A 12981-nucleotide genomic window follows, 5' to 3' on the forward strand; every position below is an offset into this window, starting at 1 on the left:
TTAATTTGCCGGCACGTGACGCCTCGTGCTAACCGATGCCTGGACGTCTTTGACAGCATCAAAGAATGCCCCAGAGAGGATAAATCGGGCGCCATTACTCTGTAACAGAGATGAGCTACCAACATGGCCTCGATTCCGACGTCTTTCGACAACCGAGGGAGCCGGAAAACCGAAAGGCAGCGAGTCGACAACTGACTTATCTTTCCTACTGGTGTCCCTCTGGAACAAGGGACAAGTAAGACACAGCAACAGCGTGTAACCCACGCCATCACTGTGAGCAAACTGGTAATCGCTCACCTGATCGGGCGCCTGTGGCTCTGAGTCACTGATCCTCCCGGACACACGTTACTGCAGGCAGCAATGCGGTTCGTCAGACAAAACTCACTATGAAACATTCACCCAAAAGTCCAGCAGTACAGACTGGCCTTTTCCTCGAATGCGTCTCTGTGTTCTCTCCAGATTCCAGGTGGAGTCGAAATGGAGGAGGCCATGACATTGTCTTTTGATCTGACGTGATCACCACCTTCCAGCGAGCACGGCTTTGCATGCACTCGTTCGCTTTTTCCTTCAGGCGCATGCATTCCTGAGGTCGCGTTGCCTTTTCCCTAACTCGACAGAATCGGGACTCCCTCGAGAACTTTCCGAAATACGGCCCTTCTGTCCCTTTTTCCTTTCCCCCCCGTGGAGCAGAAGTACCCTCCTTGTTTCCTTGGCACACCGTCTCGCTGATGTTACCCCCCTGATCGTTCCTCCCGCGAAAGCATTGCCTGGCAACGACCGTTTCACGGAAAACCCATTCCGGTCCTGCGTTTCTTCTTCTGTCGAGTCTAGGCTGAGGACTTTTATTCTGTAGTTCGGCACCCGTCTTTCTGGAAGGAGTTGCCCCTCTCGTGGGTTTCTGTTCCCTCCTGCCGCTGCGTGTTGGGGGAGCAGCGACAGCCGACGCGTCGACCAAGCAGTCGCTGGACGCGCAGGCTGGGGGGTCCAGGCCCAGACGTCCCGCAACACTTCCGCTGCATGTTCCTGTCTTAAAAGTTCTTAGGGAAGGCTGTTGAGTCCATAGGAGTCTAGCGGAAGGGAAACGATCGCCTCTCTGGCTCCGGTTCTGTGTGCATTCCCTACGCGGGGGCGCAGTGCATTTTGCGTTCCGCCGACAGAAGCACGGCCATACTGCAGTCGACTCTTTTCTCTTTTTCTCTTTTTGAAGCTACCGTGCCCTGCAGAAACATTATCTTTTGCTGGTAGGACAGTTCTTCGAAAGTAAACCGTTTCGCGCGCCCAAGCGGGGGGGCTGTGGGCTGTGCGAGCGGCATTCACCTCCTGGGGGCTCTTCCTCATTAACTCCGTCATTTTCTTTGCTCACGTGCTTGTTTCCAGAAGTGACTCGTATCCCGTTCCGATTCCCTTCTGCAAGGTTTACTGCTTCTTTTCCGACATTTCCTCCCAACTGGCGAACCAGTCCGTTATCGCGGCTGATGGTAATTGCGGTGGCCTTGTCTCTGGGTTTCCCCCGTCCCCCTTTACCGCGCTGATCCGCTGCGGTGTAGCGGTGCGGGCGTCACTCTGTGGTGATCCGTTTTCCAGGTGGAAACCGTTTGTTCTCGAAGTAGCCGCTGCCAGGCGGGATCTCTTGATCCTTTTTTTCGGTGCGTTTGTCCGGCGCCTTGTCTGCGAGCAAAAACAATGGAAGATCCCTGGGAAGGAGGAAGGAGCGGCGGCCATGGAGACCCGCCCTACGGCGCAGCAGGTCAAGGTGCACTGCGGATGGCAGAAGGGAGGGCAAACGCCTCGCACGATCTGGGTTTGGGAAATGCTGGTTCGAGTGCGTCTTTCTCAGGTGGGGAGGCAGAGGGAGGATACTCCCAAAGTCGACAGACGGATGTTTTCTTCCCAGATGACGAAGAGAGCGGAGAGCGTGGAGATGAGGGTGACCAGAGCCCTGTAGACCAAGATGCCTGCTGGGCTGTTGTCAGCTCCTTTTTCCATTCTCACGGTCTTGTTAATCAGCAGTTGGAGAGTTTTAACGATTTCGTGTCTTACAAAATCCAAGAAATCATCGACGAGCACCCTCCGATCGAAATCAAGTACGTGTACACCTGTTTGTCGCGCGCAAGTGGCAAACGAAAGCTTTCTCACAGTTCTGTGGAGATTCACTGTAGCGACAGGTGCACAGACAGCCGGGAAGTCGCAGGCTTCGGGCAGCTGTCCTCACGCCCGACGCCGAATCCGTGGCGGGAGGTCGGTCTCGTAACATCCGTGCTGTACCGATACGCTTCGGTGGGCGGCAGCCTACGGCCCTGTTGCGTCTGTGCGTTCTACACCAAACTGCAGCGGCAGTTTCGTCGTTTCTTCACTGCGGGAACCTCGGTTTGTGTTTGAGTGCGGCGCGCCGCTCCTCTCCTCCTTCAAACAACCGTCTGGTCTTCTCGGATGCGGGGCATCGATAGGAAGAGCGCCTGTCATGACCGTGCGTGGTTTCCATGTTTCCGCGGCCGTTCCTTCCACGCGGCGAATGCTGTCTGCGTCGGTGTCCGTACAGCCGGCCAGATGTCACGCGGCGTTCCAGAGTGGTGCCCAACCCCTCGCCAGCTCGTGTTTTCCACTTTCCTTCGCGATCTGTGTTTTCGCTCTCTGAGCAGACCGACTCCCCAGTACCGACCCGAAGAGGAAGTGGAGAGCAACGTCATCTACCGCCTGAAGATGGACCAGCTTTCTCTGAATCGGCCAAGCGTCGAAGAGAAGGAAGGTATTTCGAAGCACCTGTGGCCGTACGAGGCACGCACTCGAAACCTAACGTACTCCAGTCCTCTCTACGTTGACGTGGAGCAAACGACGTACACAGTCGACCCGGAAACTGGGGTTGAGGTAAGCCGTGTATCCTGGAATCGCCGTCGGCAGCCTCCAAGGCAGAGTGGCCTTTGAGACTCGACTTCGCAGCGCATTCGCGGTCGATCGCGTGGAGTCGCGGGGACAGGGGAAGTTGTGGAGAGACCGAGTTACAGAGCGCACGGTGGATATGCGCTGTCGGCAATTCTGTGATTCACCCTTGTGTCTTCGCGATCGGCAGTGTGGCGTCTGAGGAGTCCAGCTTCTCGAGCACCTTTGAGGGCAACGCAGTGTCTTTCCAGGGGAACAACGGGGGACACAGCGTTCAATATGCCGCAGATATCGGGTGTCTTCCTCTCCATTTGTCAGGGCAGGGTAGCTGTGTGGTGTTTTGTGGGACCTCACTTTGTCGCTTGGCGCCAGTTATCCCTTCCCTTTCGCGTCCTTCGTTCGCGGCTCCACATCCGCCCTGCTCGTCTCAGACGAAGAGCGGGTTGGCGTGAGTACAGATTCGATTCTACACGGCAGGCGAACCGCGCACCGCGAGAGGTTTGCCCCTCGATCTCACAACGCTCGTCGCTGGAGTGTCCGTAACTAACCGGGAGTCTTCTGGTCCCGTGCCTGGTCTCTCCTTCTTTCCCTGTGCGGGGCTTTCCGAGTGTCTGAGTGTCCGGACACCTTCCGACTCGATCGGCTTGGCCTTCGTTCGCTATTTGACCTGCACTTGTCTCTGCAGCGTCTGGTGGACCAAGTGACGTACAGTCGCGTGCTCTTGGGGCGAATCCCCATGATGCTCAAATCGGCGTACTGCTGGACAAAGGATCTGCCGGAGCACGACTTGGCGGATGTGGGCGAGTGCGCGTACGACCAGGGCGGCTACTTCATCATCAATGGAGGCGAAAAGGTAACCGCGGGTGCGCGTCGGGGTCTTGCCTGCCCATTTTCACGCACAGGACTTGTGTCTTTGTTCTCCTTCGCATACCCAGTTTCACGCACATGACCTGTGTCTTTGTTCTCCTTCGCATACCCAGTTTCACGCACAAGCCGATATGTTTGGGTGGCCATAGAAGGCAGAGACAAGGCGTTCGGCGGTGAGGGAAACGACGATATTGGAGCCGACTCTCCCCCTTTTGCGACTCCTGCATGCAGCCGACCTGTTCGGGAGGCGGGCGTGTCGCGCGCGTGTGCGTGGAGTTTTGAGTTTTCTGCTGTGTCTGTCGTTTTCCGTTAGGTTCTTGTGGCGCAAGAACGCATGGCGTCGAACTTTGTCTACGTCTTCCAGAAGAAGCAGCCGTCGAAATTCGGCTGGGTCGCCGAAGTCCGGAGTCAGAAAGAGGGCATGCAGGCGACGAGTGGTTTCGCAGTAAAGAAGCGCAGTCGGACGGGCGAAGGTCGGGGCGCGAAGGGCGGCCGCCCAGGAGGGCAAATCGTCGCTGCGCTCCCGTACATTCGAACCGAAATTCCGATTGTCATTCTCTTCCGAGCCCTCGGGTGAGACCAAAGGGCTGGACACAGCGACGGCTCCGAAACGGGAACGAGAAGCGAACCGGGTCTTCTTGACAGGATCCCCTGGGGACACGTGTCCGTCTAAAGCAACGCGGATCACCACGTAAAAACGTCGATATCTGCACAAACGCGTTTCCGGTGGATCTGCGGATCGTCAGTCTCCTGTACACAGTCTATCTCCGTAGACGTAGCCAGTCGCTAGGCATCTTTACGTAGCGGTGACGCTGCGATGCTGTTCCGAGAGGCGCCTTCGTTGGCCGCGGACGGGTAACGCGTGCAGGCGACAAACGCGTCCCAGAAGTTGAAACATGGACACTGGAGGGAGGAGGAATGGACGAGATGGGCGTGGCAGCGATCATATGCACGTCTTGTGCCCACGACCGTGTACACACAGGTGCATGTTTACATATACATATATACTTTTCTACACGTATGTATATATATATGTATACCTTTAGGTATTTATTTGTGTATTTGTATGTCGTTCGGAGTGCGCACGTGTTGCGAGAGGTCGGTTTTCATTGCCCTGAGCAGAGGAGGGCACGCGCGGCCGAGCTGCGCCTTCGTTCTTGCCTTCTAAGGCCCGTGAAAAGAATGGCAACTCGTGTGGGGCGCTCTCATACGAGTCAGCTGGGAATGCGGCACGTGCTCGTCTCCGCTCTCGGGTGTGTACCTCTGCTCTGGCGGCGAAGTTCGTTCTGCCGTCGATCTCGTGTGCTTCAGGCTTCGCCTCTCTCGCAGCGGTTTCTGTTTCGGTCCCTGCGTTCCCTTCCCAGATGCATTTCGGATCGCGACATTCTTCTGCGCGTGGCGTACGACTTGAAAGATCCGCAGTTGATCTCTCTGATGAAGCCTTCGTTGGAGGAAGGCTTCGACTACGGCTCACAAGACGTCTGCCTCGACTTCATCGGCAAACGTGGGCCGACCGTGGGGGCGCAAAGGGAGAAGCGCATTCAGTACGCGCGGGAGCTGCTGCGGAAAGAAGTCCTCCCGCACGTCGGAACGGAGGCGGGCTGCGAGAACAAGAAGGCCTTCTTCATCGGCTACATGGTGCATCGCCTTCTGCTGGCAGATCTCGGTCGAATCAACCAAGACGATCGTGACCACTTCGGGAAGAAGCGACTCGACATGGCTGGGCCTCTCATTGCGGCCAGCTTCGGCACTCTGTATCGAAAAATGATCAAGGACGTCCGGCGCATTCTTCAGAGACAGGTGAGGAGCGAAGGGGGCGGGGCGAAACCCGGGGCACAGTTTTTCCCCGCGAGACAGATATAGGCGGACCGAGCACGAGCAAGCGAGTGGAGAGAGGCCGAGCGGAACGGAGGAGACAGGGACAGCTGACAACTCGAGACCGCGCCTAGAGAATGCTCTTGGGGCGTCATTGGAGGAGGCGAGAACCCGCCGGGAACGTTCCTTCTCTTCTTTTGCCTTCTCTTCGTTTGCCTCTCGCCTCGTTTTTCACCTGCTCGGCCCTCCGTGTCGCTGCTTCCTGCGCTCTTCTCGGCTTTTCTCTCTGGTGCCGCCCTTGCAGGTCGACCACGGCAAGTCGTTCGACGTCGCCGGCGCGATTCGCAGCGCGTCCCAGATCACGCAAGGCCTTCAGTACCAGATCGCGACTGGAAACTGGGGGAAAGACAAGGAGGGGAAGATCGTGCGAACCGGCGTGGCCCAGGTGTTGAATCGTCTTACCTTTGCCTCTGCGCTTTCGCACCTGAGGAGACTCAATACGCCGCTCGGCCGGGAAGGGAAAATGGCGAAACCTAGGCAGCTCCACAACACGCACTGGGGCATGATTTGCCCCGCGGAGACACCCGAAGGCCAGGCTGTCGGCCTCGTCAAAAACCTCGCTCTCATGTCAGACATCAGTGTCGGCAGTGCTACCAACACAGTCCATGAATTTCTTGTGGTGAGCGCTGAGCGGCGAAAACACGCGAGGTGAAGGGAAAAAACACCGAGAGCCAAGGGTTTTGTGCAGAGTGGAAGAGGGCGTGTCCGTCTCGCTCGCGTGACTGATCAAGGGAGGCTTGTCTGTGCGACCTGGCGGGGATTCACGTCGGGAAACGATAAATCGATGTGCGCATTCGAGACGAACAGTGACTAAAAAGCTAGGGTCGCCAGCAGGACCGACGCCTCTCCCGGTCTTCTGGGGGGTCAGCTACCTCGTGGGCTGTTGGGTTTCCACGTCGCGACAGCATCGAAAGAAAGACGGCGTGTCGATGTCGACCGCGCAGCGGAGGCTTTGTGTCCAGTCGCCGAGATCTGTCTCTCTCGCCTCCACGGTTTCTGGCTGCGTTTTCTCTCTCTAGGAGTGGGGCCTCGACCCTTTGGAAGAAATGACCCCAGACGTGATCAAGGAGCGCGTCAAAGTTTTCGTCAATGGAAGCTGGGTCGGTTGCTTCGACGAGGCCGACGTCCTGTGCCAAACGCTCCGCCAACTCCGACGCCGTTGCGATATATCGAGCGAGACGTCCATTGTTCGGGATCTCGTCAACAGGGTGAGAGGAAACTTTTCTTCCAGCGTCGAGGGCCTCGCTGTGTCTCTCTCCCCCCCTTTCGCGCTCTGCGTGCTCACCCGGTTTTCGCGGTCTTTCTGGGTCTTCTCGGCCGCTTCCTTCGATAAGACTCGACACAGACAGACGCGAGGCGGCGAAGCGGCAGGAGCTCTTCATTACCCCTTCTCTCGTCCTGGCTGTCGTCGCATTCCGTGCTGTGTTGTTGTGGGGCGTGGCTTCTCTCGCGGGCCGCCGCGCCTTCGTGGGTCCTGCGATGGCGCGAGAGCCGACTGGCGAGACGGGCAACTGGGAAGGCGCTGTGGTGCTGGCTGCGTTGCTCCCAGGAAGTGAAGATCTTCACAGATGCAGGACGGGCAATGCGACCGCTCTTCGTCGTCGATGAGGTAAGCTTCGATCTCCTTTCGCCCCGTGCTGTGTGTCGTGGTCATTCGAAAGGCCGTAGACGTCCTTCCGGCGTCTCGCGATTTGCGCGTCCGGCGCTCGTCCCTGAGAGGAGGTGCCTGGCACGCGCGCGTGCTTCCGCGAGCAATGCCCGCACCAAAGCATGCACTTCCATGCATTTCTGCATATGTGATGGCTGTCGGCGGCGCGTCTTGGAGCGCCCCGGAACTGTGTCTTGGTCGAACTGTTTCAGCTGCCCGAAGAGGTCTGGAAGCCTCGAGCTCAGGGTTGGATCTTTCGGCTGGTAACCGAAGAGTTGTTGGTTCAAATCCAATCTGAGCCTTCTTTGAAGAATACGACATTTACTCTGTACGGGAGGGGAGACTTGCACTTCCTCAGTTTTCCGTGAGACCCTGAAAATCGAATGCGTCTACCCATCCGCCATTTTATCCGCAAAAGTCGCGCGTGAGGCTCATCCTCTGCGCGACGCGGCGCTTGGCCTCGGCGTCGCGCTGGCTTGGGCCGCGCGCGCGCGCCGGGGGACGCAGAGGGAAAGGCGGTTGTCTTGTCGGCGGCGCGTTTTTCTCTCAGGGAACCCGGGATCTGGTGATGAAGCGCGGCCACCTGGAAGAGCTGCAGCGCCGCGGGAAGGACGAGAAGTCTTGGGGCTATCTCATGGAGAAAGGCATCATTGAATTTGTCGACTGCGAAGAAGAGGAGACGTGCATGATTGCCATGTTCGTCGAGGACATTCGCAGCGAGAAGAGGTAACTCGTTTTTTGCCTGCCACCCTTCCGGAACAGCGCAGCCCCCTGCCGTCGCTCGAGAGCTGACGCGTCCGTTTCCCCTCAGCAGATGCGCCCGGTTTCCCGCGGGGTCCGGTGTGTGCGTATGTGGAGACGGTGCCTGGCAGTGTGATGCGAAGCCTTCGTCTGCGTGCCGTTCGCACTGTGACTCCTTCGCGTGTGGCTGCGCTGCTCTGTCTCTGCAGACTCGCCTTCCCGTACACACACTGCGAGATTCACCCGTCTCTGATCTTGGGCGTCTGCGCCAGCATTATTCCGTTTCCAGACCACAACCAGTCTCCGCGTAACGTTTACCAATCTGCCATGGGAAAGCAAGCCATGGGCGTGTACACGTCGTCCTTTAACCACCGGATGGATACGCTCGCGCACCTGCTGTACTATCCGCAGAAGCCCCTGGTGTGTACTCGGGCCATGGAGTTTCTGCGCTTCCGGGAACTTCCCGCGGGCATCAACGCCATCGTGGCCATTCTCTGCTACTCGGGGTACAACCAAGAAGATAGTCTCATCATGTCGCAGTCGAGCATCGATCGGGGACTGTTCAGATCCGTCTTCTACCGGACCTACTGCAGCGAAGAAAGGCAGCAGGGGAGCCTGATGGTTGAGAGCTTCGAGCCGCCCAGCATTGAGCACGTCCAAGGCATGAAACGCGGAGACTACTCCAAGCTCGACGCAGATGGACTGGTAGAACCAGGCAGCCGCGTGCTGGGAGATGACGTGATCATTGGAAAGGTACGCGGGAGACAGAGCAAGAGAGGAGTGGAGAGGCAGCAGGGCGGCTGAGAGCGGCGCCAGACGCGAGGAGGCGTGGGAAGACTAAGGCGCGCTTGAGGGAGAATGGAGGAAAAGTCTGCCTCAGAGGATTCGCGGATTAGATCGAGGCTGAATCGCGGAACCAGTCAAGGCAACAGACGCAAGAGAAGGCGGAAGAGGCTCCATCGATAAGGATATGCATGGCAAAAAAACCATGCGAAACCGAAGACAGTGTGGCTCTGGAGGGGGCGTGCCCTCGCGTTTTTCCGTGTTGTTTGTCTTCGCTGTTTCCGTGCACGCCCCCTGCCTCGAACAGAGGGGGAAGAAACGGGAAGTGAGCGGAAACGACACACACACACACACACATAGCCGCTTGCTGGGGATGCTGTCCGCGCGATTTGCACGAGTTGTGTTTCCTTTCTCCGACTTGCGCCCTGGCCTGCAGACTTCCCCGATCTTTGACGACGACGCAGGCATGCCTGGCGCGGCAGCTGGGATCGCGGGGGTACCGTCCCCCTTTGCAAAACGCAAGCGCGACTGTTCGTTGTGTCTGCGATCTTCCGAAACAGGTACGAGGGAGGGAGAGAGGCCTTGTAAGATTCCGGCTGTGGCACAAGCACAAGGGAGACGGGGCTGCACGCCGCTCGTTCGAGACGGACGCACAGCACAGTCGCTTCGCTGCGGCTGACTGCGTATGCCGCGCCTTCCTCTCAAAGGCCCCTAGATGCAGATGTGCGTGAACACTTGGACAAAGAAACTCGGATTCCTGGGGCGGTGGCGGTTGCAAGCAGAGGGAGCGATCGGGAAAAGACCTTGGCGAAACCGGTGCACTCCTGCGAGGAGTGCAGGTTTGCACGTGTGCGTGCTGGTGCGTATGCTTGCGTGGACGCGCATTTGTGAAAGCCTGCATCCACTGTTTTGTGCCTCGAAGGAAACTGAACGCTTAGTCGTTTGGCGTGTAGAGAAGAGCGATCGCAGTCTAGGCTGCCGCCATCTCACAGCTGGACCGCAAGCGGCATGGACACTGATTTGCGAGTCTTTCTCGAGCTCCTCGGTGTGTGTCTTGCCGACGGCTGCAGGCGTTGTGGATCAAGTCATGCTGTCGGTGAACAGCCGGGGCAGCAGATTTACCAAGGTCAAAGTGCGGAGTGTTCGCATTCCCCAGACAGGAGACAAATTTGCTTCCCGACACGGCCAGAAGGGAACGATTGGCATTACCTACCGGACAGAAGACATGCCGTTCAACGAGGTGAGGCGCACGCTGGAAGGGACAGATTTCCGTGCAAACCGCCAGAAAAAGAGCGAAAGGGTTCTGCCTCTCTCTGGGGGACTCGAGGGCACACACACGCACACGCACCGAAGAAGCGCGACACAGCTACTGCGACGCGGTACCGGCCAGAGGCCTACTCGTAGGCACGGCGGAATGGGAAAGCCTTGGTCTTTCGGGGGGCCGACACCGCCTTTGACTCTGACCAAAAATAAATGCGAATGGCGGAGCTCTTGCTCGTGCGCACAGCTGAGCAGGGATAGGACCTCGTGGCTTCCCTTAGCTTTCCACTTTAGGGATTGAGATAAGCTGCCCCGAGTCTAGTTGATTATCCTTGCGAAGTCTATACGAGAAAGTCAACACGAATGAAGCGGGGAAAAAGCGCAGCTGAACTCGTGTATGAGCGGTCGTGTTACGTCGACACGAACGACGACTAGTCTCCGCAGGAAGACATGTCTGAAGAGGCGTATGAATGACGGTGTCTGCGCTCGTTCTATATGCTTGCTTGGCGTCTGTCGTACTTGTGGTCGCGACATCGATTTCCTGACCTCTCGATTGTTTCCACAGCAATGTAACCTTCACCTGTCAATCGAAGCGCTTGCGTCGTCTTCCGCTTGTCTTGCTTTCCAGGAGGGCATCACGCCAGACCTCATCATGAATCCCCACGCCGTTCCATCTCGTATGACAATTGGGCACTTGGTCGAGTGTCTTTTGGGGAAGACAGCAGCCATTTTCGGTGGCGAAGGTGACGCAACTCCGTTCAACGGCGTAAGTCTGCTGTTTTGTTGTGGGGCGACGGGGTAGAGGTACGGGTTGAGGATTCGTGTAACCGTGAGGGCGGTAACTGGACCCGCTGCCGAGTTTGGAAGAGCATGCCGCTTTTCAACTGCATGCCGTCCTTTGCCGTTGAGCTCGTGTTGGTAGGTGATTGTAGGACTCCAGGAGGGAACCCTCGTAGGATTCTGTAGGTGTGTGAGTGGTGGGATAGTTTTATAAAATGAACTTTGGATCGTTAGGGAGGACAGAGGGCGGTTGTAAGTGAGGACAGCGCCATGCCATGTGTGGCTCGAAGAGGCAGTCCGTCGGCAAATGGCGCCTCGTGGGGGCTCGGAAGATGCATTTTGTTTTGTAGACACGAGACAACCAAGTGGTTTGTCAAGGCTTCTCTTTCCGGTAGTCAGAGTTCCTGGTCAAGTTTTTTGACCGTGCTTGCCAGTTCAATATTGAGCCTTGGCGAGTGGACGCGCTACTGACAGTCCACCCACAGTCTTTTTCGGCTCTCTTGCTTCTCTCCGGTTGAAGCCGTGACCTCTTGTTTTTATGCGTTTGGCTGTTGCTTCAGTACGCGGTGCTGGATATTTCGAATCGGCTTCACTCGTTGGGTTATGAACGGTTTGGCAACGAACGGCTGTACCATGGCCACACGGGGCGTCACCTCCCATCCCTTGTTTTTTTCGGCCCGACGTACTATCAGCGCCTGAAGCATATGGTGGACGATAAGATCCATGCAAGAGCTCGAGGACCCGTAACGATGCTCACACGCCAGCCTATGGAAGGAAAAAGCAGAGAGGGTGGTCTGCGATTCGGAGAAATGGAGCGAGATTGCATGATCAGCCACGGTGCTGCCCATATGTTAAAAGAAAGGCTGTTTGAGCAAAGTGACGCCTACAGGGTTCATGTGTGTGATATCTGTGGCTTGGTCTGCACGGCGGATCTGTCCAGAGGCAACTTCGAATGCAAACTGTGTGACAACAAGTCGAGAATATCTCAAATATGCATCCCATACGCTTGCAAACTTCTTCTCCAGGAACTTATGACAATGTGTATCTATCCAAGGCTGGTTCTCCAAGTCGCTTAGAATCGCTGCGCAAAACAGTGCGTAGGTTGAGGGGGAGGGGTCTTGGTGAAGAAAAGGACTTGGGTATCGCTTGTGTCGTGCAACGGGAAATGTGCGTGGAATCGAGAGTGTGAACGCGGTTGTGTTGATCCCGTCATCCTCAGTCTGCATCAGTCTTTTCTGCTAAAACTGCCGTGCGTCTTTGCGTTCAACCTCTTGCCTTAGCATGCCTACTTCTGGAAATGCCTTTTTTCTCTAAGGCATTTGATTCTCAAATTAGATGCGGTTCCTGCTACTCAGGGCCTCTGACAAAAACTACCCGTGCAGTCAGTCTGTTGGCTCCTTCCCTGTAAGACAGGTTCATCTCTATTCGCCTAAGCTAAAATTTGGGCACATAGTGAAAAACGCTACGATTTTCCTCGCAGCCAACGACTGCCACATTTGTGTTGCCGTGATTAGGTCGCACCAGTGTGAAGCCGGCTGTCAGCGCAACTTGAACTCTCTTGATATCGTCACTTCAGCACAGCTCAACAGGTCGCTCTGCTACCATCGAGCTGTCTTCGCACTTGTTGAATGTTCGTCCAATCCCATGAGGTGCTGTTTCTTTCCCAACTCTTCTCATCTACGCCTTCCCGACCTCACTCCACGCAGCGCCGTATCTCGATTGTTCGGTGTCTTGCCCTGACTACGTAAGGAAAAGGAAAGGTTGAAGTAAGTGGCATGACATTCGCAGACCCCCGCGACCACAGCAGCATGCAACCTTAAGGCTGATGATCAGCAGCAACGCCAGCAGGTTGCTGTCGCCGCAAAGCACGCGTGGCACGCGTACAAGCGTGAGCTAACGCGATTGACGCTGTCGTGACCAACGCTTTAAACAACGCTACCGCGCAAATAATAAACCCCACATAGTCCATCAGCGGCATCCGATCCACTCGCTACATGCTCTCTCAGGGGCGATCACGGCAGAACAAAACTGCGGCTTTGCAAATAAATATGTGGATGCTGTACTCGCCTCAATTAGGTGCCACGCACTTGCCACGAGCAGTAATAAGCAATTGGGCCATACCGTCGATGCTACACTGTCGTCATCATTAG

General features: G+C 56.6%; 1 protein-coding gene and 1 non-coding gene across 2 annotated transcripts; both read left to right on the forward strand.

Moving 5' to 3' along the window:
• Window positions 1-1683: 1683 nt before the first annotated feature.
• Window positions 1684-11907, forward strand: NCLIV_028180 (DNA-directed RNA polymerase subunit beta; the record flags this gene model as incomplete). The annotated part of the gene is made up of 14 exons (XM_003883012.1): window positions 1684-2084; window positions 2640-2865; window positions 3563-3730; window positions 4058-4317; window positions 5109-5544; window positions 5864-6238; window positions 6639-6827; window positions 7169-7228; window positions 7818-7993; window positions 8218-8761; window positions 9228-9351; window positions 9862-10031; window positions 10680-10817; window positions 11392-11907. 14 exons carry the CDS (start codon window positions 1684-1686, stop codon window positions 11905-11907), a joined length of 3783 nt encoding a protein of 1260 aa, XP_003883061.1.
• On the forward strand, window positions 7499-7570 carry NCLIV_t090006. The gene has a single exon. It is a non-coding gene; the product is annotated as a tRNA-Thr (tRNA).
• Window positions 11908-12981: the final 1074 nt, after the last annotated feature.

Source organism: Neospora caninum, chromosome VIIb (genome assembly GCF_000208865.1).
Source record: "Neospora caninum Liverpool complete genome, chromosome VIIb".
NCBI lineage: Eukaryota > Apicomplexa > Conoidasida > Eucoccidiorida > Sarcocystidae > Neospora > Neospora caninum.